Source organism: Pogona vitticeps, chromosome 6 (assembly GCF_051106095.1).
Source record: "Pogona vitticeps strain Pit_001003342236 chromosome 6, PviZW2.1, whole genome shotgun sequence".
NCBI lineage: Eukaryota > Metazoa > Chordata > Lepidosauria > Squamata > Agamidae > Pogona > Pogona vitticeps.
Genome location: NC_135788.1, coordinates 49,818,634 through 49,841,385, shown reverse-complemented (window position 1 = coordinate 49,841,385; position 22,752 = coordinate 49,818,634). Strand labels below are relative to the sequence as shown.

The 22,752-nt window shown below is 42.0% G+C and overlaps 1 protein-coding gene across 4 annotated transcripts in view; it reads right to left on the bottom strand.

Annotated features, from left to right (window-relative positions):
- NEK11 (NIMA related kinase 11) overlaps window positions 1–22,752 on the bottom strand; it is a 185,290-nt gene that overhangs the window by 37,284 nt on the left and 125,254 nt on the right. For all 4 annotated transcript variants that reach the window (XM_078377350.1, XM_020806878.3, XM_078377349.1 and 1 more), the window contains one exon: window positions 18,145–18,283. In XM_078377350.1, coding sequence (XP_078233476.1) covers window positions 18,145–18,283 — 139 coding nt within the window. The remainder of the gene's footprint in view (window positions 1–18,144; window positions 18,284–22,752) is intronic.

The following is a 22,752-nucleotide window of genomic DNA, read 5'->3' as shown; positions in this document are numbered from 1 at the left end:
AAGAAGTAATTCTGAGATAGAGCCATCATACAAAAGATAGGGATTGTCTGGAATCACAAGTAGGAGAGGATTTAAGAATTACTTTCTGTACAGCTGCCATCAAATGAACCAAGATAAAATTACCATGGTATTGAAGCAGCACCAGCCTGCTCAGGCACATTAAAGCCAAATACCAAATGTTCTTACTCAAAGAGAGGCAGAAAAATCTCAGCAATCAGACATCAAGGGAAATGAAAAACAAAGAACACTGAATCTTTTGGCATCAGCTCTCAGGCTGGGCAAGGATACAGAGTGGAGAAAATAGGCGGTCATGAGAAAATTGCAGCTAATAATCATTCACTACTTTGATGAGATAGTAGATGACTAGGTGGTTCTTGCCATGCTTTTCAGTGTAGTATTTCAACTTGGGATAGCCTGATACTTCTAACACTATGTGATGATACTTCTTAGCAAAAGGCATTCTACTTGTACCCCATCTCTCCCTTGTACTCCATCTCTGCTAACTACTGCTGTTGTTTGCTGGTCAACTAGTGGCCTCAAAGCAGTATTGCAACACTGAGTTGACACTTAGCTATGGATTTTGGAACCTTTGGAATATTCTTAGAGGATTTTGCATTAGTGCCTTCTGGTAGACTGTGTCAGGCTACGGGGAGGGGGGTCTCAGTTAAATGTTCCACAGCTTAAATTGCCTGGTTGGCCATCTCTGCCAACCCCTCTGCTCCCTGCCCTGTGCTCATCCAATACCCACCAAGTTCCCTTTCAAAGAAATACTTCAACTGTGATCACTGCATTTATTCTCTGTAGTACTGTTTGCTGCAGTAGCATTTTAACTTCAGACTTTTTGAAGTTCTACCACAGGGCTCTCAAATAAGGAGAATATGTCTAGACTAAATGGATGAATTGATTCAGCTATTTGCTGCCTGTCCTGCCCAGTGCCTGCTGTACTGCCTTTTAGTGTCTTATTTTAATCCAACGTAACACTAGTTCTTTAACTGGCTCTTTTTTGAGGGAATTCTTTAGTTTCAAAGATTTGGGATGCTCTAAAAGCTCTAGGAAGATGCCCTCAGTTCTAAGGGGACAGTGAGAGGACAAAAGCAGGATGCACATGATTTTAAAAATTGTATTTTGCTTTCTGAAGAAAGTGAACTAAGGTGTAAGATACAAAGTGCCCTGAAGATTTAGTTAGCTCAATTCCCTTTTTATGATTAGATACCGTATTTTTCTGTTTATAAAACAACACTTTTTCCTAAAATAATTATAGGAAAAATTAAGGTTCATTTTATACATGGAAGGAGGCAGTTGCACGCGTGCTCGGGCGCCTTTTGATGTCACCACTGCCCAATTGCCTCTTCCAGAGCTCATGGCTTGTCTCCTCCGGTGGGTGGCCGAGGCAGCGGCGGCGGCAGTAGGAGGCGGAGGCAAAAGAGCAGTCACACATGCTCGGGCACCTCTTGCTGCTGCCTCCCCTTCCTGCCCAATCAGCTCCTCCAGTGGGACTGACAGGGCTCAGCAGGAGGCAGAGGCAAACAAGCACTCTCGCAGGCTCAGGCGCCTCTTCCTAGGATCACCTCCTCCAGCGATCATCTCCTTAGGGCAGGGGACAAGGCAGCGATGTGAACTGGAGGTGAGCCCCGGCGGTCGCACTGGAGGAGATGATCGGGTGGGCAGTGGAGGCATCAGCAGCAGGAGACAGAGGTGGAGGACTAGTTGCCCATTAACTGCTCCCCTGCCTCCATCAAGGGTCAAAATTAGGAGGTTGTTTTATACATTTTTGTACACACAGAAAAATACAGTAATTAGATGCTGGCACCTCCAGATTTCATTTATATCAGATAAATGGATAGTTGTTTGAATTTTCCAACTCAAGCCAGTTGGAGCATGGCAATCTGGATGTCCAAGTCACTTCAGATTGGGGTCTGAATCAAATTGGAGCCAGATCCAAAATGCTGATTTTAGCTTTGAACTTGAGAAACTTGTGAGGAGCCTTATTAAATGTCCACCCCACAGTGAGGAGCAAAGATGTTCAATAGAGCCCCATTTAAACTATTTTTTTATAACTCTTTCCCTCTATATTGTCATCCCCTTCAAATAAATGGACTGTCCTTTGGTGGCCAAGGCTATAATAAAAATCTGTCTCCATTCCATACCATACGTAGCTTAAAAACTATATTCTTTTATGTTTGAGTTTTATCAACATATCTGTGATTGAATTCAACAAGATGCTTTCCTCAAACTAAAAGTTCATTTTGCTCCCTCTTGCATCCTCTCTACACCAGTTCTAACCTCTTGTTGGAACTGGGATGCTGCTTTCGTGTAAAATATGTGCCGAAAGCTACTGAAGTGCGAAAAAAGAAATGACAGCACGTCAAGGTGTGCTGGCTGTCACAAAGCACTCTTGCTTAGCAAGAGATAGCTGAACAGTTGGGTTCTGCAGTCATGCTTTGCCTCAATTTCAGCCTCAGGGGCCTCAAGATTGTTCTGCAGTTCTCTTCATTCTCATGTGAAAAGAATAAATCTCCATAACTCATCTGGATGATGAAGTCAGGAATGAAATGATCCACAAATAAACCTACTCCATGAGTTTAAATATTCACATTTTCTATTAGCATACATTACTTGACACATATTAACAAATTCTTCTTCAACACTGGGAGGGAGGTCGGGATGGGACACATAAACTGTGTCAGTTTGCAAGATTGCTATTATCAGATTCCAGCCATTTTGGCTTTTGACGCTTTTAACCTTTACTCCTTCACTCCCCCTCCTCAAAAATTAAGGAAACAAGCTTAGAAAAACAGAATATATTCTTTGCTTGCCACCAACTCCCATTGAAGTGTTATGTTTTTGGTGGCAGTTCTCAGACTCAAGACTTCTATGGCAAAGGAGGCAGAGTTTGCTTCATCTCTGTTGTTCTTCCATTAAAAGGAAAATATATATTTATTCTGTCAGGTCTTTAGCATATATATTTAGCTGGGGGAGCATCTAACTTGAGTGCTGGATGTATTACATTGTCCTGTTTTAACTATGTTTTTAAACTTCTTTTTCTACATTATGTTTTAAGTATGATTTTGTTAATAATGTCTATGTTGTTATGGTGGACAAGAGAGTTCCATGTGAACCTAGGGCTTCTTGTGAGGTGTAGTCACATTGCCCATTCGGCTCTATATTGCCTTCTACAGGGCCTAATGGGCAGTGAGGCTGCACCTCCCAGCGAGTCCTAGGATTCACAGGTAGCACCAGGACAGCTTCCTTGTATAAGGCCTGAGGTAGGCTCTTCTCCAGGTGAATAAAAATGTCTGTATGTGTGGACTGTGGACTGGAACTCCCAAAATTCCTCCTAGGGAATTACTGAAGATTTTGGGGAGTTGGAAAAACTCAAATGCTATTTCCCTAGTGAAGGGTTCCTTCCCCATTTTTGGGAATTTGGGTGTGATTGTGTGTAATACACGCATACATAGGTTTATAGATACATAAAATTCCTGGGAATGCATGACAAATTTGCCAATGTTTATTGCTGGTAGGAAGGGAAAATTAAAAAGGTAAGCATTTAAATGTCTGTTGTTGTTGCTGCTGTTTTTCCAGGGGGAAAATCACTTTATTTCGAAAAATAGTGGCTCGGCTCAGCCACTGATGAAATAAATTATGCTTAAAGGAATCTTTGCTTTCAGTGGAATATATGAAACATCCTACAGTTTTAAGTTACCTTTAATAATCCAGAAAGCTATAAATACAGCTCTAACCAAATATCTGTAAAAGTATGAGGGCAGAAAAGGTTGACTTACTTTGATCAGTTTTCTCACCAAACACAATTACAGTTTATCACAGAAGAAGAAACTAGTCAGTGGTTATAAGCTGTGTTAGTTAATGTACATGTTTAATTTCCAGGTGCTGTGATATGTATCTCTAGCGGCTGCCCGCCCAATCAAAAAATAATGTTAAATGGATTTTGGAATGTTAGCAATTTCCTGTTTTTATCTGCTAGCACATATTTATCTGCTCTTATCTCAAGCATTGCTCAGTTATCCATTAGATAATTCCTGTTTCTACTGTAGTATGGGGTGCTAGACAGTAATGGATTTAGTACACCCAAGAACTGTAACAGTGTGTGACCCAGTAAGGAGGACACCATCGATAATCAGAGTGCTTGTCACACTATATAATAAGATGGGACAGCCATCTGCTTATATTTTATGTCAAATCTATTTTAATCATATCTTTAGTTTTATTGTCTTCAACAGTGGCCAAGTAGTGATAATAAAAGACTTGACTTAGTCTGTATTCTCTTCTTTTCCATCCATCACTACACTGCCTTAATTAGTTAAATGTTAGTACATGAAACCTCCTAGCTGAAGACCTCTGTTTACTGTTACAAAAACAGCCCCAATATTTAGGGAATGGCAGGAACAATCATCCATTAGCTAAAGATTTTTAACCTGGCTTTCTGGTTTTCAATATTTTGCACGAGTGTATGGATTCTTCCCTGAATGTCTATTAAATTCAATGGTAGAGGGTGATATATGCTACCTGCTCTGATTGTTTATACTATTTATTTACAGACTCTTCATCCTGATCTTCTTCAATCAAATAAATAAATAAATAAATAACCAACAACCCAACAACAACAACACTGCTCCCATATCAGAGCAAGTTAGAAAGACCATTATCTTTATGTTTCAGCCTGTTCTGATGCTAAAGATATTGTTTCAGTTATGGCAAGTGGCATACCACATTTTTCTGTGTATAAGACAATACTTTTTCCTAAAATAGTTAGAGTAAAAATTGAGGGTTGTCTTATAGACGGAAGTAAGGAGAAGGGATCAAAGAGCTGCAGGATCACAGCCCTTTGATCATGCAGCCCTTTCATGGCTGCTTTACTTCGGGTAAAACCACTGGTCATACTGGTCAAAGGGCTGTGATTGTACAGCCCTTTCATCGCTGCTTTACCCGAAGTAGGAACAAAGTAGACAATCCCCACTTTTCTTATTTGGGGTTGGAAAAGTGGGGATCATCTTATACATTGAGTCGTCTTATACATGGAAAAATACAGTATATTGTAAATTGATTAAATAAATAAAATAAACGTGATTGTATCACACCAGTCTATAGCAGATCAGCTCACCACTAACAATGTCACCTTGGACAAAGTCCTCCATTACCCTCCCCTGGAAAGAGGTGGGCAGTTAGAGAAGGCGTATGCTGGCTCTTTGTCAAAACAACAGGCCAAATTCTTATCTGACAATGAAGCTGGCTGTGCATTTATAAAAGAGAGATGCTCTGATCCAGCTAAACAGAACAGAAAGAAAAGAACTGTTTTGACACAAATGGACATGTCCCTCCTGCAAGGATGGGCTGGCTCTCCCCAACACAACATGGGAGGAGAAAGTGCTGGGCCCCACAGACACTGAGGCTAGGAGGAAGGTAGGACAGCATATCCCAGATGAAGATGGCTGTGTGCCTATGTCAAAGGAGGAAGCTGGATGGCCTCCGAGCTCATTGAAAATGCTGAAGGATAAAAGAATGAGATAATCTAGAAGTCCCAAGGTGAAATACTCAGCTACAGGGAAAAGCTCTTCAGGAAAAGAGATCTCTTCAAGAGTAAAATTTTACCCTTCCTCCTAGATTCTTTTCAGTTCAGCTCTATATTTGTTTAAAAAAAAACCACAAAGAAGTTACACAGCTTCATTTAAAAAAATCTATGATCTAATTTGTAAATGAGCAATATAAACAAATATGTTATCTGTTAAAAATATTCAGATCAGTCAGGTATGTTGGACAAGAAAAGCATTAAGCATACTGGATAATGGGCTGAAACATGAATAAAAGTAAAGGTTCCCCTTGACATTTAGTCTAGTCATGTCTGACTCTAGGGCTCATCCCCGTCTCCAAGCCATAGAGCCAGTGTTTGTCTGTAGACAGTTTCCGTGGTTACGTGGCCAGCGCGACTAGACACGAAACACCATTACCTTCTCACCATGGTGGTACCTATTTATCTACTTGCATTTTTACATGCTTTCGAACTGCTAGGTTGGCAGGAGCTGGGACAAGCGACGGGAGCTCACTCCATCGCATGGATTTGATCTTATGACTGCTGGTCTTCCGACCTTGCAGCACAGAGGCTTCTGTGGTTTAACCCATGCCAAAAGGGAACAACATAGTCCTCTGAACTGTCTATTAATGCTCTGTCTTTCTATACTAATTACTAGAGGGAAGAGGGTTTTTTTTGACATTTCACATTTTCTCTGCAACCTCCATTGGAACCTATAAGCAAATTCAAACATATTTATGAGCAATCTGGCCTTGCTCTCCAGACTACTCATAAACATGTTCAAACCCATCTGTAAGCTCAAACATAGGTTGCGGGGGGGGGGGGGATGACATGTCATAGAAATCTTCCCCCAAATATCCAAGCAGGAAGCTTCATCATAGTTCTTTTGAATATGGAGCTAAAGAACAGGTTACCTACCTATAACAGTAGTTCATTGAATGGTCCTCTGTGAAGTCACACAATGATTCATGCATGTGCAGAGTCTTCTCGGAATGTTCTACAGCTTCTGTGTGAGCAAGCATAGCACGTTAGCAAAGGCCCAGCCCTCCCTCCTATAAGCACCCTGGTGTCGAACCTCTCTCCTCAGTTTCCATCAACCACTGCTATGTCCAAGGGTGTGACAGATGGGAGAAGGGTGGGATGTGTGACTTCATGGAGGACCACGTGAAGAACTATGGTGGTTCTTCATGGCCTCTGTGAATCACACAGAGGTTGACTAGCCAGCTCCCTTACCTGGCAGGAGGGTGTCACACCAAGACCAAGGACAGCACCATCCTCCCAAAGGTGGCATCTCTCTTTTGCCAGGCATCCAAGCAATATTGAGTGATGAACGTTGACAGCTGCAACCATGTGGCAGCTGTGCAGATATCCCACAGAAAGATGCCTCAAAGGAAAGCTGTAGATTCCGCTATTGCCTTGGTGGAATGGGCCTGAAGAGGAGTTGGCACCAGGGCATGGGCAAATTGGTAGGCCAGATGAACAGCGGAAGGTGTCCACTTGGAGATCTGCTGGGAAGTGACTTGAAGACCCTTATATGAGCCCGGGTAACGAATAAAGAGCTGAGGGGATTGCTGAAAGGGCTTGGTCCACACCATGTAGAAAGCCAGGGCTCAATGCATGTCCAGGGAGTGAAGCATCCTTTCCTGCAATGTTGATGGATTTGTAAAGAAGGAGAACAGGACGATGGGCTGGGAAATGTGGAATTGAGAGACAACTTTTGGAAGAAAGTAGACACCTAGAAACAGGCTTTGTTGGAGTGGAACTGCAAGTACAGATAATCATAGCAGAGAGCCAACAGCTTGCTGGCTCTCCTTGCAGAAGTAATAGCTGCCAATAATGGCATCTTGAGTGGGAGCAGGTACAAGTTGGCTGAGGCTAGGGGTTCAAAGGGTGCCTTCATGAGCTGTTTGACAAGGGTAAGTGACCATGGGGGTAGAGGTGCCTTGACATCAGCATATATGTGCATCAGGCCTTTAGGAAGCACTTCACCATTGGATGCATATAGTAGCATGAGGTTGGAGAGCCGGCTGGCTGATATGCAACTATAGCCACCAGATGTCCCTGCACTGATGATATGCTGAGGCCCTGCCTTTTAAGCTGATGCAGGGAGTGGAGGACTATGCTCAGTGATGGATCGAATGCTGTCTTGTCTTGAGAATAGGCAAAAGACTAAAATCTCTTCCATCTGTAGCTGTAGGCCCTCCTGGTTGAAGGTTTCCTGGCCTGCTGCAGGACATTTAGTACAGCAAGCAAATCCTCCATGCTGCCAGATGAAGGGACAGGAGATCCAGGTGCAGGACCCGCACCTTGTTTTGAGTGAGGAGATGAGGGAGGTGTGGAAGATGGTAGACCTCTAATACCAGACACCATTGTGCTGGAAGCCATGATGGTTGGGGCCACCAAGGTGCCACTAGGATAGCATTGGCCTTGTCTTGATGAAGCCGGACAATCACATTGCAAAGGAGAGGAAATGACAGGAACAAGTAGAGGAAAGTTCAAGGTCAGCACTTGATGAATCTCCTCAAGACCCCTTCCCAACACTTACTTGAGAGTGGTAGTGGTGGCACTTCCAATTTGCCCTGAAGGTGAAAAGGTGAAATTTGGGAATTCCCTACCAGGTAGAGATGGACTGAAATACCTGTGGGTTAAGTTCTCACTCGTATGACCAGCTCTTCTTGTTACTGAGGAGATCCTCCAAGCAGTTGTCCTGACCTGTCACATGCACCACCATGATGCTCCAGACATCACTCCCATAGAGGTCCACTGCTAGGTAGACCAGACGCAGGGAGTGGGTTCCTCCTTGTTTGTTGATGTAATAAATCACTGTGGCATTGTCTGTTGCAGTCTGCACCACTGCACCATGAATATGGTTCTGAAACACTTTGCATGCTTTGATCATTGCCAGGAGCTCCGGCTCATTGCTATTGAGTCTCTGCTTTCTTGAAGACCATGCCACGTGCACTTGGAGAGTCCCAGAGTGGGCTCCCCAACCTGTTAGGTTTGTATTGGTGCTGATCTGAAGGTGAGGTCATGGCTGCTTGAAAGGCCTGTCAATTGCTAGTTTGTCCTGATACATCCACCAGACAAGCTGAACAGTGGGTGCAAGAAGTGCTCTGGTGAGCTTCTCTGAGGCAGAATAAACACTTGTTGTGGCTGTCAGTCAACGGAACCTTATTACTGCAAACTATGCAACATTTGAACAGCCCTTTAGAGGCCATGAACTACCTAACTCTAAGAAAAACTTCTCTATAAAGGAGGAGGGGGCCAAAGCCCCCAAAGGAAAGAGGTTTGAAGCTTCCAGGAACTTCTAAAAAAACCACAAATACTAATTAAAACTATATTTCTTTCTATTTTCAGGCAAAACTCATGGAAGCTGGAATGTGACATTGCAAGATGCTCCCAACATGGAGGCTGAAAAGAACTACGGAGAGAAGTTCAACACCACGGTACTCATAGGAGGTAGGGCGGGGCCTATGCTAACGTGCTATGCTTGCTCACACAGAAGTCAAGAGACTCTGTGCATGCACGAATCACTCTAAGTGTGATTCACAGAGGCCATGAATAAGTTCTCAGTTAAAAGGAGGTAAGTGTAATAAACAGAATGATGTAAATCTGTACACGATAGTTTAACAGTTTTGAAAAACCAGTCAATTCTTCCTCCACCTACCCTACAGAATGCTTGCTGTTTTCATTCCACTTGTACATACTCCTCTGATATTCTATCCACCCAAGAGGTCCATTCTGGTTTTTTCCTCATGGTCCCTGATTTTCAGATTATGTTTCTACTTTGTGTCTGTACTTTCAAGGATGAAGCTACCTCTAAAACTGTTTTCCTTCCTGTGCTACTATGAATAGACAAGTTGATGAAACTTGTTTAAAAATGTGACACCATTTTTTCCTATTTCAAGCTGGTGAATCCTTTGCTATTCAATTCTGTGACTTTAATATGTGCACAGTGAATGCTACACAGAAAGAGAAAGAGCAGAAGTTAGAGAGAGAGAGAGAACCTGCTGGAAGTGACTGGATGCAACTCAAGAAGATGTACGTCTTCTTGAGTGAAATCAGGATGAGAAAGGACCTCCTCAGTTGTCCTTTTTTGCTCTGACTAATGCTGACCTTCCTGCCACTTTATATTGCTATTCTTTGGGTTGCTGATAGGTATAGGCATTTTGTATTTGTTTCCATGGAGAAATGAATACAAACCGTAGCCACCACAAGTGCAGTGGTGGCCCAATCCCGCCAGGCCACCTACCAGGCTCTGTGTGGCACTTGGTTCTGTTGTCAGGGTGCCGATCCCCCTGCACTGAAGTGGGCAACTGCTCAGGGGGGTGGGGAAGGATTGGCCAGGCTCCTTCTGGGATCGACGCAACAATGATGACAATGGAGCCAAGAGTCACATGGAGCCCGGTAAGTGGCTGGCCAGTTCTGGGGGGGCAGGACTGGGCCACTGCAGTGCTGCAGTTTGTATTAATTTCTCCAAAGAAACGAATATGAAGTGCCCATGTCTAGCTGATGGTGTCAGTTTCTTCCCTTTCACACCTTTCCCTCATCATTTGAAGAAAGAGATACTTTGCCTTATACTCTGAAGATGAAAAGTAGTGGCCATGGTTTCTGACGTCTCCAACTTAGCAAGAACTATTATTTCTGTCACTTTTCCTATTGCACATTTATTTCTCCAATGAATACTTGTTTTCTTATTGTCTTAGAAAGAAGTGTTGGCACAATTTTCTTAGAAAAGACAGAAACAAGCTTAGATAATTTCTGATTTCAAAGGGTGAATCCCCAAGTTAACATTGCTCCTGTAATCCTGTGCACCTAGTCTTCAACAGAAGTAAAGAAAAAAATACATTGTGCATTCTTGATTCACTGCTTTCCTTGTCAGAAACAATGACTGAAATCCTGTCACTTAGCATAAGAAAATTAACAATATTTAGTTCATTCCTAGCCAGCAAGGAAAAGGTCCCGGATGTAATTCTTGGGGAGACATGCTGGCTTAGTGCTTGTGCACCCCTCCTCTGAGAACCACAGTGGGGTCTTTCTTTGCGAGCTAGGAGCAAACTGATATTATGTATTTTCTTAAGCAACAGGATTTCAGCCCATATACATTATTTATATTAAAACAGAGCATGCATATGTGCTGAAGGAACAGCAGCAGTCTATAGAAGGCTGTTTCTGAGGCAAAAGGAAAAAAGTCGTCGTTTTATTTTGAAGCTTGACTTTTGAAGGCAGCCTGTTCTGGGGGGATTATGCCCTTGACTCGAAGCCAGATGGCAGAAATGGGGAAAGTGAGAGAACCACAGGGAGACCAAGGTTCTGAGGAGGAATTTGGCTCAGTGCAGGATGAGAGCACAGGAGAACTGACCTCAGAACTCAGAAAAATGCTCCTAGCCCAACAGCATGAGCTGAGGGTGAGGGAAATGGAGGAAAGGGAAAGAGAGAAACAAAGGCAATTTGAAGTAGAGAGAGAGAGAATGGAAAGAGAAGAAAGATTGGAGAGAGAGAGGATGGCGTTTGAGTTAAGAAAATTGGAAATGATGAATCAGAACAATAATAACAATAGAGATTCTGAGGTGGGCCAATTGTCTAAAACTGACCTGAAGAAATTCCCTGTGTACCACAAGGGAGATTGCCCTGAGGTGTTCTTTTCCCTCATGGAAAGAGCGTTTGTGGACTTCTCAGTAAGGGAAACTGAGAAGATGACCATTATGCGATCTTTAATCAGTGGCAGCCTGGCAGAAGTCTATGCAGAGATGCCAGTGGAACTGCTGAAGGACTTCGCTGAGTTTAAAAAACTGGTGTTTGCCCGACATGGGATAAATGCTGAACAGCTGAGGCAAAGATTCAGGTCAATCACAAAAAAACCAGAGCAGACTTTTACCCAAGTGGGGGCCCAACTGGTGAGGCTGCTAGAGAAATGGCTGTCTCAGGAGGGGACAGAGACCTTCCAGCAGCTCAAAGACCTGATAGCGCTGGAACAATTTTATTCAGTCCTGCATGGGGAACTTAAGTTCCAGGTGAGGGAGAGGAAACCTAAATCGGTGACAGAAGCGGCAGAGATCGCAGATTTTATTTACCAAATAAGGAAGCCCTTAGGTGCTGAGGGGAAAACTGTGGGTAAGCCCAAAGAAACCTACAGCAGGTACTCTCAGGGACCAGGGAAAAACCAGCAAGGGGGAGGGGCCCATGTTGAAGGGAAGCCCTCAGACATGAAACCACCAAGACCTCAGATTTTGGAGGGAAAACCAAAACCAGAAGAGAAAGACTCCAAGTACAGCAGAAAATGTTATTTCTGTCAAGGAAAGGGCCATCTAATCTCAGAGTGTGAGAAATGGAAGCAGCTAAAGGGAAATTTGCCTCATGATTTGAGTGGAACCAAGCCAAAAGCTGTGTTCTGTGTCCAGAAAGAGCAAAGCTCCTTGCCATTGAGGGAGCCTGTTACCATGGCTACTCAATCTGGACCAGTTACGTCTGCTGATCAGGCTGAGGAAAATGGTCCTCTTGTGGAGGTCAAGCGCTGCTTACTAGTGAGGACGGATTCGCAGTTGTTTGAGACCGCAGGGGTGGACGTAGGAATACTTGACCATCAGTATAGGGGGCTAAGGGATACTTGTTCCCAGGTGACCCTGTGCCATCCAGACATTATTCCTAGGGAGTATATAATCCCAAATGAGAGCCTGAAGGTGGCAGGGGTTGAGGGGCAGGTGATCTCACTGCCAGTAGCTGAGGTACCTGTGAGCTTTCAAGGCTGGAGGGGAGTTTGGCGGCTAGCGATTTCATCGACTCTGCCAGCAGCCGTGCTCGTGGGAAATGACCTGGCTGAACATGTGAAACGGGTGCTAGTGATTACACGCTCACAAGCTACCACGGGAACAGTTCAGGGGGTCACTGAAGAGCCCGAGGTTGAAGCAGGTGAGGGTAGTCCCGAAGCTGTGGCAGAAACCTTAACCACAGACAGCAAATTTGGCCAAGAGCAAAAGGCGGACACCACTCTCCGAAAGTGTTTTGAAAAGGTGACAGACACCCAGCTAACACCTGAAACCCCAGCGAGATTTCGCGAGAAAAAGGGAATTTTATATAGAGAGACCCTGAGGAATATCTCAAAAGGGGGAGATGGGATCAGAAGTCAGCTAGTGGTACCTGAAAAGTATCGCCCCATGATCTTACAAAGGGGGCACTCTGACATGTTTGCTGCGCACTTAGGGGTGAACAAAACACAGCAGAGAATCACACAAAATTTTTACTGGTCTGAAATAGGGAAGCAGATCAAGGAGTTCTGTAAACAATGTGATGTGTGTCAGAGGCAGGGGAATAACCGTGACAGGACCAAAGCGAAGTTGTGCCCTTTGCCTGTGATTGACACCCCGTTCAAATGTATAGGAGTGGATATTGTGGGACCTTTGCCCAAGGCCACAAAGAGGGGGAACCGGTTCATTCTCACCATTGTGGACCATGCCACAAGGTACCCCGAAGCCATACCCTTGACGAACATCGAAACTAACACAGTGGCAGATGCCTTGGTGGGGTATATGTCCAGGATGGGATTTGCCTCGGAAATAATCACAGATTTGGGCACATCGTTTACATCAAAGCTCATGAAACGGTTATGGCAAATCTGTGGAATTAAACACAAGGAAACCACTGCCTATCACCCCGAAAGTAATGGGTTAACGGAGAAGTTCAATGGGACTCTGATGCGCATGATTAGGGCTTACTTGGCAGAGAATCCAAACAATTGGGACCAGAAGCTGCAATCCCTTTTGTTTGCTTATCGATCAGTGCCCCAAGCCAGTACCGGGTTCAGTCCATTTGAACTTTTATTTGGGAGAAAAGTGAAAGGTCCACTTGATTTAATCAAACAAAATTGGGAGCAGATCACCCAGGATGACCCACAAGATGTTGTGACGTATATAGACACTTTAATGAATGACCTGAAGAGAAACCTAGAGCTAGCAGCAGAAAACCTGCAAGCTCAAAAGGTCAGAAAGAAAACCTGGTATGACCAGAAAGCCAGGGAGAGGCACTTTAACCCAGGGGAGGAAGTGCTTTGGCCTAGGCCCTGCAAAGAGAACAAACTGCAGCTGGGTAGCCCAGAAATAAAATACTTGGGTCACATAGTAGGGGGAGGAGTGATCAAACCCCTAGAGGCCAAGATAGAAGCCGTTCGTGATTGGCCTAGACCCAACACCAAGAGAAAAGTCAAATCATTTCTTGGGTTGGTGGGCTACTACAGAAAGTTCATCCCGAGGTTTAGCGAGATGGCGACTCCGCTGACCGATCTGACGCGGAAGAAGACTGATGACCGCATCCCGTGGACCAGCGACTGTGAGGAGGCGTTCCAGAGGTTGAAGGAGGCGCTCATCAATTATCCAGTGCTGCGTGCTCCTGACTTCGACCGGGAGTTCATCATCTACACCGATGCGTCTAACAGTGGGGTAGGAGCAGTTCTTTGCCAGGAGGATGAAAATGGTGACCAGCATCCAGTGTCCTACCTGAGTAGGAAACTCCAGAAAGGTGAGAGACATTTGGCAACCGTGGAAAAGGAGTGCCTGGCCATAGTATACGCGATTCAGAAGGCCAAACCTTACATCTGGGGAAGACATTTTGTTCTGTGCACTGACCACTCACCACTGCAGTGGTTAAAGACAATGAAAACCCATAATAGTAAACTTATGAGGTGGGCTTTAAATCTGCAAGATTATGACTTCGAAGTGAAGGTGGTCAGAGGGTCAATGAACTGTGTTGCTGACGCCTTGTCAAGAAGACCCGAAGAGTGAAGACGGCGAAGAAACCATGGACTATGTATATTTTGGTGACCAAAAGTTAAATGTATCTGTTTATTGATCAGTCTTGGTTTGTATTAATAAAGGTAACTTAATGTATTGTAAATATGAATGTTTAAATGCATAAGTGTTATGTTTAACCTAGAGTGTAAGTATGGTATTGTGTTAATGTATAACTGTTTTGTGTTTTGATCCTGGTTGTTTTTTGGAGAAAAGCACTTTAGCTTTTCCCCTGCAAAACAACTTATAAAGAGGGGAGGTGTTACATACAGCACTGATGGTACCTGTCTGTCATGGGTTTGGAGGGAAAGTTCCATCCTATGGGGAGTGGAAGGCGGGACATCAGGGGGAGGAGCTGTACTGTATATATATTTGGAGCTTGTGTGGAGAGTGAGGAGTTGGAGTCTGTGTGTCAGACTGAGTACAACTGTGTGTCAGTTAGTACCTACCTGATAGGTTCAGGTTTCTATATAGGTAGCCAGAACTGATAGGTTCAGGGTCTGTGTTTTACTTTAGAGTGTTCTGTGTGAACCAAACTATTATATGTATATGGTTGGGACTATGCCACGTTACATTATCCTATTTACCTGATCTTTTTATTTAACCTGTTTGGTATTTCAATAAACCTTGTTCTTTTGTTTATTAAAATCCATTCCTAGTCTGTGTGACTTCTTATAGGGAATGGTTGGTGGCAGCATAATTAAAATGTGGTATACTCCAGTAGGTCTGGGGTTGTCACACAGCCCATATACATTATTTATATTAAAACAGAGCATGCATATACATAAGTTTAATGCCTTTACAGCTGAGGAAAATCTCCTGCTTTCTTCTAACAAAGCTGATGAAGATTTCTAATAATACCACAAGGAATGACAATACTGAAAATGTGAAGACTTGTGGAGGTACACTAAATAATAAAATGGTCCAGAGCTTTCGCCCACGTTGTTGCCAAATTGCAGAATATACTCCCCCTCGAAGGCAATCAATTCCCAGTCTTACTGTTTTCAGTGTGAACACACAGCTTTTTAAACTGGCTTTAAAAGCTGCTTGATATTTATTGCCATGATTTTAAGACTCTTGTTTATCAGGTGATAGTAATGGCTTTAAATTGTTAAAAAAATCTGTTTTTATGCTGCTTCATGATGTTTGCAAGACACCTGGACCACTCTTTTGTAGTGGAAAGACAGGGTAGTGAGTGGGAAATCAGGGCAAAAATATAATAAATATATAAATGGCAATCAGTTTAAAATAAACCAGTGAAAAATATCTGGACTAATGAACAGCTACCAGTATTGAACATTATGTTGACAGCAGTTACACCTCTGTGAAGAAGATATTTGACAGGCAGAGAGACATAACTTTGAAGTTTTCTCCCTTGCTGACACATTCCTATACCCAAGATCCTCAGAGAAATTTAAATCATGAGCAAGCTGGTACAGCTGCTTCCCTTCCAAAAACATCTCAATTCTTTCATTGACTTAAAGATTCATATCCCATCTTCTGCTCATATACAGTATCCAACAGGTGAAATTACAAGAACAATTCAGCATCCTTCTCTTTAATTCTGTCATCTAAGTCCTGCAAGTATGTTCACTTCTAGTTTGGTTCTGTTTGCATTACTTCACGTAACCTTTTTGTGTGTGTGAGTTTCTTAACTGTAAAGCTTTATTTATTTATTTAATTTCTATTCTGCTGTTCTTTTTTGCAAGATCCAAAACGGCTTACAATACAAGTAAGTAAAAAAATAAATATATGGGATGAAAAAATGTGGGACGCAAATTGATGCAGAAAGATGCATGTCGAACATATAGATATAAAAATAAATTTCCTGCATAATTATACACAAGATAAAAATCTACACATAGCAGCCATCTTTATTTGAAATACCTAGAAAGAATGCAAAGTCCCAAAAGCATCTATGGACTAAAACAAGCTGCAAGAAAATGAAGTGAAGAGCTGGGCTAGATACTAACAAGAAAAAGTTTTGAACAAGGCAAAGCAGATTCAGAAACAAGAAAAGGGCCTACATTCTGGTCTATACATATGGTTTTATTTTGGCCCATGAAAACCCAGATGTCAGAAAGAAAACTAGAAAATCACCTGAACAAAAACTAGAAATAAAATGTCCAGGAGACATGACTTGCTACCTTGGCCTTTGTCTTGAATGAGAAGAAGGATTTTCACCGGGGGGGGGGTGGGGGGGGGTGGTGGCTGCATCTTAGTTATCTAGAACTAGGATTCTCATTGTCTTCCTTCTCTCAATATACGTCTCTAAAAAACCCCACTACCTTGCCTATTTCCCTAAAAAAAGACATGTGGATATGATTTCTTTCCAAAGAATGGAGTACTAACTATTCCAATACTCGGGCTGAATCCACAAGTTAGTTTGGTGCTGCTCGCTCTGCTAAAACCTAGGATGCGAGTGTTCAGCTTTTACACAAGCTCAAGGTTAATACCTCTCATATGGATCAAGTAATACAGTTTAAAAATAAAGAGATTTATTTTGCTATATTCCACAGACTCTAGATGGCTTAAATAAAATACGAATAAGAGCATTACAAAGCTGTTAAACACATCCAATATTTAATGAATATTATCACAGTCAATCACCTAAAAATAAAACAAATCATGCAATAAAATCTGTATTACAAATAAAAAGAAATGAACATAACCTGAATATAAATCAGCCATCCTAAAATTCTGCTCAGATAATAAAGCCTTACATTGTTCAAGCACCCTTCATCTTCTTGCTCAGCATTAACCTTACCCTTTAACTGCATGGGAAGTTTTTTATTCAAAAAAGAGTGTGAAAGCTGCACAAAATTATTACATATATACATTCCATGTATGTATGGGACCTCTAAGTCTGAAATTATTTGGACACACATGTAATGTTATTGTAATGTGCTATAATGTCATTTATGGCATGTAACCATTGAATTAAAATACTTTACATCCATTTAAAAGCAGATCATTAAAAAGTAAACAAAAACGAGAAACAACCAAAAAACAAACAAACAAACAAACAAAAAACAAAAAACAGCATCTGCTTTCCAGAAGTCTATTCCCAAGCAACTTGCTCAACTGCTGAAATCCTATCTGAAGGGAAAAGTCTTTGCTTGTCAGTGGAAGAGCAGGGGCCAACCGTCCCTCCCCTGGAAGCAAGTTCTACAGCTTTGAGATAGCCCTATCTTGTTATCCTTAACAGATGTAGTTGCTTGTGGCCAGAGGCAGGCGGGGGGGGGGGGAATACTGTCCATTATCCTAAGCAGCAAAATGTATTGAGCTGGTCCTGGGTGCAGACACAACATTTTGATCCATTTAACTATTTGATCTATTTTAAAAAGTGTGATCACACAACAGATTTCTCCTGATTCACTGGCCCAATATACAACCAGAAGCATATCCCACACTGAGCCACACAAAGTTTCTCATAGCCTTTCCCAGTTTGCTTCTAACTGCTTGGTTTAAGCCACAGGAGTTGTTGCTCAATACGAGGAAGGGTTCTGATGCATAAGCATCAAATATATTGCATTCTGATTAACTCCCACAAGTTTAGTCCTCTCTAAACAGTTAAGATCTGAAGTCCCATCTGTGATTGAAGATAGTAATACTCTGTGTTGAAGATAGTAAATATGTACATAGCAGATACAAAAATAATGTGGATTTTTTATATAGCAAGTAGAAATGGACAGATTACCTTAAGATGATTATCTTTAAAGCATTCTCCTCAAAATGTGTATGTGTGGTCACCTTTTTTTGGTTATTAGTTTTTAACTACACAGGGAACTAGCACAACATTTAACACCAAACTCTTACCATGATCTGCTGGAGCAGAAATACAGAGTCTGCCTGCTGTATCACTGTCACTTTGATCATTGTGTCCTATGGACAAATAGTAGAATGTAGTGACAGGCTGAGACTTAATCCAGTGCTCCTTAGTCTGTTGATCAGATTGCTTATTTGGAACAAAAAGGACAGAAAGTTAGATCACAGTATAGTCTCAACGTAATAAACGTTCTCACTGAAAGAACTGCAGGAATTTTCAAGTTTTTCTTTTAATATGAACTGTTGCTTGATTTTAAAACATTGTGGGAAGCAAATCAGCAAACTTGGCAAGAACACCATTTAACTTCATAAAGACCAACTTTGATTTGTACATTATTAACAAAAGGTAGGTTAACATAGTCAAATATGCTGTTATTTATGCCCAATGGCATAATGCCAGGGGTGAAATTTTTAGCAGTATTTTCTATCATGCACCAATTTTATGACTCTGTGTGCAACAGGGAATGCTTAACTACTTAACTTGCAACCAACATTCCCTCTAAGGTGCTACACAGTGCTGCATTGGTGTCACACATTCGCATTTAGTGTTGCTGCTCATTTGGGCCAGTTGCAGCTGGAACTTTGCATGCACGTCGTGGGGTTTCTGCTTGGTACTGGCGGAAAATTAGAGGGAATGTTGCTTGCAACAATTCACTACTGAAAATTACATTTTGCAGAGCAGAAATGTACTAGAAGATTCTAGCCACAGTCTTCTTTTGGTACTTCTTAAATACAAATGAACAATTCTATAGAAAGAAGCACACTCTGTTTGAAACATGCTTGGAAAACTCAGGTCTTAATGAAAAATGAATGAAACAAGTCTCAATGTAGTATGTGCGTTAATCCAGAACAACTTGAAATGAACTGTGGCTTTGATATACCTATTAAGTCTATTAAGGCAATAGTATTATGTGTCTGCAAAAAGGCAAATGCTATTTTAGGGTGCATTAGCAGAAGTATCATCTCCAAATTCCATGATGCACTAGTCCTCCCCCTCTATTCAGCACCGGTTAGGACTCATTTAGAGTACTCTCTCTAGTTCTGGACTCCACAGTTTAAGAAGGATGCCAACAAACTGGAACAAGTTCAGAGGAAGACAACAAGGATGATCAGGGAACTGGAAACCAAGCCCAGTGAGGAAAGACTGAAAGAACTGGGCATGTTTAGCCTTGAGAAAAGAAGAGGGGAGGTATGATAGCACGTTTCTAATACCTGAAAGGTCATACAAAGGAACAGCAGGATCTGTTCTCAGTTATCTCAGAGTACATTACATATAATAATGGGCTCAAACTACAGGAAGCCAGATTTAGGCTGAATATCAGAAAACATGTCTGAATTGTTAGAGCAGTAAGACAATGGAACCAATTACCTTGCGAGTGGTGAACGCTCCGCTGCTAGAGGCATTCAAGACAAAGCCAGACAACCATCTGGCAGATTACTTTGATCTGGATTCTTGCACTGAGCAAGGGGTTAGACCTGTTGGCCTTATAGGTCCCTTCCAACTATTCTATTCTATTCAACTACATTTGAGGGATTCTGTTCTTAAACATGCAGCAAATTTATTATCAGCACTCATTCCATTTTTATTCTCACTCCCATTCAAAATTAATATGTTGAGAGACATAAGTCATGTTGGGTCCTTGAAGGCTTTCATGGGCAGGATCCAATGGTTGTTGTAGGTTTTTGAGGCTGTTTGGCCGTGTTCCGTTCTGAAGGTTTTTCTTCCTAATGTTTTACCAGTCTCTGTGGCCGGCATCTTCAGAGGACAAAAGTCAGAACTCTGTCTGTGCTCTGGTGCAGTTTTGTGGGATAGTTGAGTATTTATAGCTGTGGGATCAGCTTTGTCTTTTTTAGGAGATTGGGTTATTATGGTGATCAGCGTGTTTTTTGTTGTGGTTGTATTGTTGTGATAAGGGGAAGCTCTACAAGCTTTATAATAGTAAGACAGGTTTTAAGAAGAGCTAGGAATCAAATTAATGATAAAGATTGGTAGTCTGCTCCGTTTAAAAAGTCATTTTGGATAGCCTCAAAGAACATAGCATAAGTTACTCAATAGATGGTACTTGACCTGTTTAAACTGAATTATTTTAATAAAACTTCATTTCCATACTTTGGGAAATTTATGGTTAACTCAGTACCTACCTATATTAATTGTATGGCTGAAATATAATTCATGACTTCTGAAAACTGATTTTTACTGAATTGGAATTTATTATCCATCAATAAATAACTATGTCCCCAGTAATTGATATTCATTGAATATTTATTGATGAAAATCTGCATTTAGATCACCAAGGGTTTCTGCTCTGTAGAGTACTGATTGCCACTAGTATTACCATCCAGGTAGTAGTCATACATAACCTTGATGGCTGAAGCAAGTATAGCATCTGGATTTTATTGAAAAATTATTATCACAAGTTGTTGCAAAGTGTTTAGTATATAATATAATATTTTAAGATGTCTGGTCTCCCTTTATACTATATGTATATGTGAGCTCTCTTACTTCTTCACTGTCTACACAGTCTAATTTGTAGAAGCCTCTGTTCTGACTATGGGATGACTTCCACACATGTTTGGGTTTTTCCCCCTATTTTTTCTCTGTGATAGTTTGATAGCAGAAATGTGTTTTGGCTTTTTTTGTTTATTTTCTTGATAATAAAATTTTGTTCTCACTGATTTTATAAATGAGTTTATCAGTATCACAGAATAGTGCTGAAAGCTTTTTCAGTACTCAGGAGCCTGACAACTGGAGTTCTCGTATTTCAAAGTCATGCCTATGCACAAGCCTGGATAGATGTTCCACAGAAATACAAATTATGCTGTTTATGTGAACTTCCACAATACCGTGGACCACCTACAAGCTAGGTGGTAGACATGGAGAAGGACAAAGAAGAGAACAAAGAAGTGATTTGCTCCAGGACTACTTATCATTAGGGAAAATGGGAAAGCATCTTGTGACGTGTGCCATGACGTCACCTGCCTGTCTTGGCTAAGGCTGGAGTTTCCTGGCCTATGGCAAGGCAGGAGGTGGGTCTTATAGGGGTGGAGCTTGTGTATATAAGGGGGGTGTACAAGGAGAGAGAAGGTTGTTGAGGGTTGGTTGTTGGGGAATTAGAGAGTGACAGGGTTAGGTATAGGTTAGGTGATTAAGGAACTGTGAGTTAAGAAATAAAGAACTGTGCAGGGTGAAGGTCTGAGAAATATAGTTTAAATAAGTGATTCTTTTAATCAGTGATTTCCTTTTTATTTCTGTAATCAATAAAACATCATTTTTATTTTTAAAATCCATACAAAGTCTGAAGAGTCAGGTTTATGTGTGGTTGGTGGCAGCGAAGTACTGTGTGTGTGTGAGTGAAGGATCGTGGCCTGTCATCTCTTGTGGTGACGTAGGAGGAGGTGGCAGTCGCGACAAAACTGGTGCCAGCGGGTGGGATACGAGTTGTCCAGTTGCCCAGTTGCCCAGAAAAGCCTTGGCTAGTGTGACCAGAGCAAAAGGATTTCAGTTAGGAGCACCTGAAGTGGGGTGTGGGTAACTCTCTAGGATTTGTCTCCAGGGGGGAGCAGATCTAGTAGAGAGGCACCTAAACTTCAGAGTGAGGGAACTGACTTATGAGCTCTAGAAGGTCCATTTTGTGAGGGAGATTGGCCCAAAGCAGGAGGCTGTTGTGACTTGGTCTGAGAGTCCAGAGTTAGGAGAACTCGGAAGGGACAGACAGACCAAGGGCAGCAAAGATTTGGAATCTCCCTAGTGAACTACAGAACCTGAGAGAGGGTGAAGCTGTGGTGGATTGGAATTAGAGCCAAGGGCAGAAAATTAAAGTAGCTCTAAATCTGGCAAGAGGCCCAGTGAAGGGGCAGAAGCCATTAGAGACTACAGTAACAAGCCTAGCCATATCTGTTTGTATACCCTGTTAGAGAGTGTCAGACCTTAGCACAGGAAAGGAAAAAGTGACGTTTTAAACAGAGGCTTGAAAATAGAAAAGAGCCTTCTGTGTGATTAAAATGCCTCTCACGCGCAGTCAAATGGCAGAAGTGAGTGAACAAAGAGACCAAGCAATGTCAGACTGGTCTGGGGATGAGTCAAATGGTGAGGGAAGAGTGGCCTCAGTGCAGGAAGAAGCTAATGGTGAACAGTTATCAGAAATTAAGAAAATTCAGTTAGCTCAAGCACATGAATTTCAAATAGAAATAGAAATGGAGAACTCAAAGGGGGAGGACTCTATTGAGTTTAGCAAATGGGATCAACAACTAGATCCAACCTTGCAGCAGTGCTTTAAGATGGTTAGCAATTGTCCAGTAACCCCTGAGAACCGTGAGAGATATTATTGTGAAGAAGGCCTTTTATGTAGGGAGATCTTAATAAACTCCAAGAAGGAAAAATTGCTTGTAGTTCCTTCTAAATATAGAAAGAAAGTAATGGAAAAATGTCACACAGACACCCTATCGGGACATTTAGGGATGGCAAAGACTAAGCAGAAAATATCCCAGAAGTACTACTGGCCAAAAATGGGAAAAGAAATAAAAGAATTTTGTCAAAGCTGCAACACTTGCCAAATGAAAATAAATAGTGAGGAAAAATCCAGTAGGGATGATGACTGG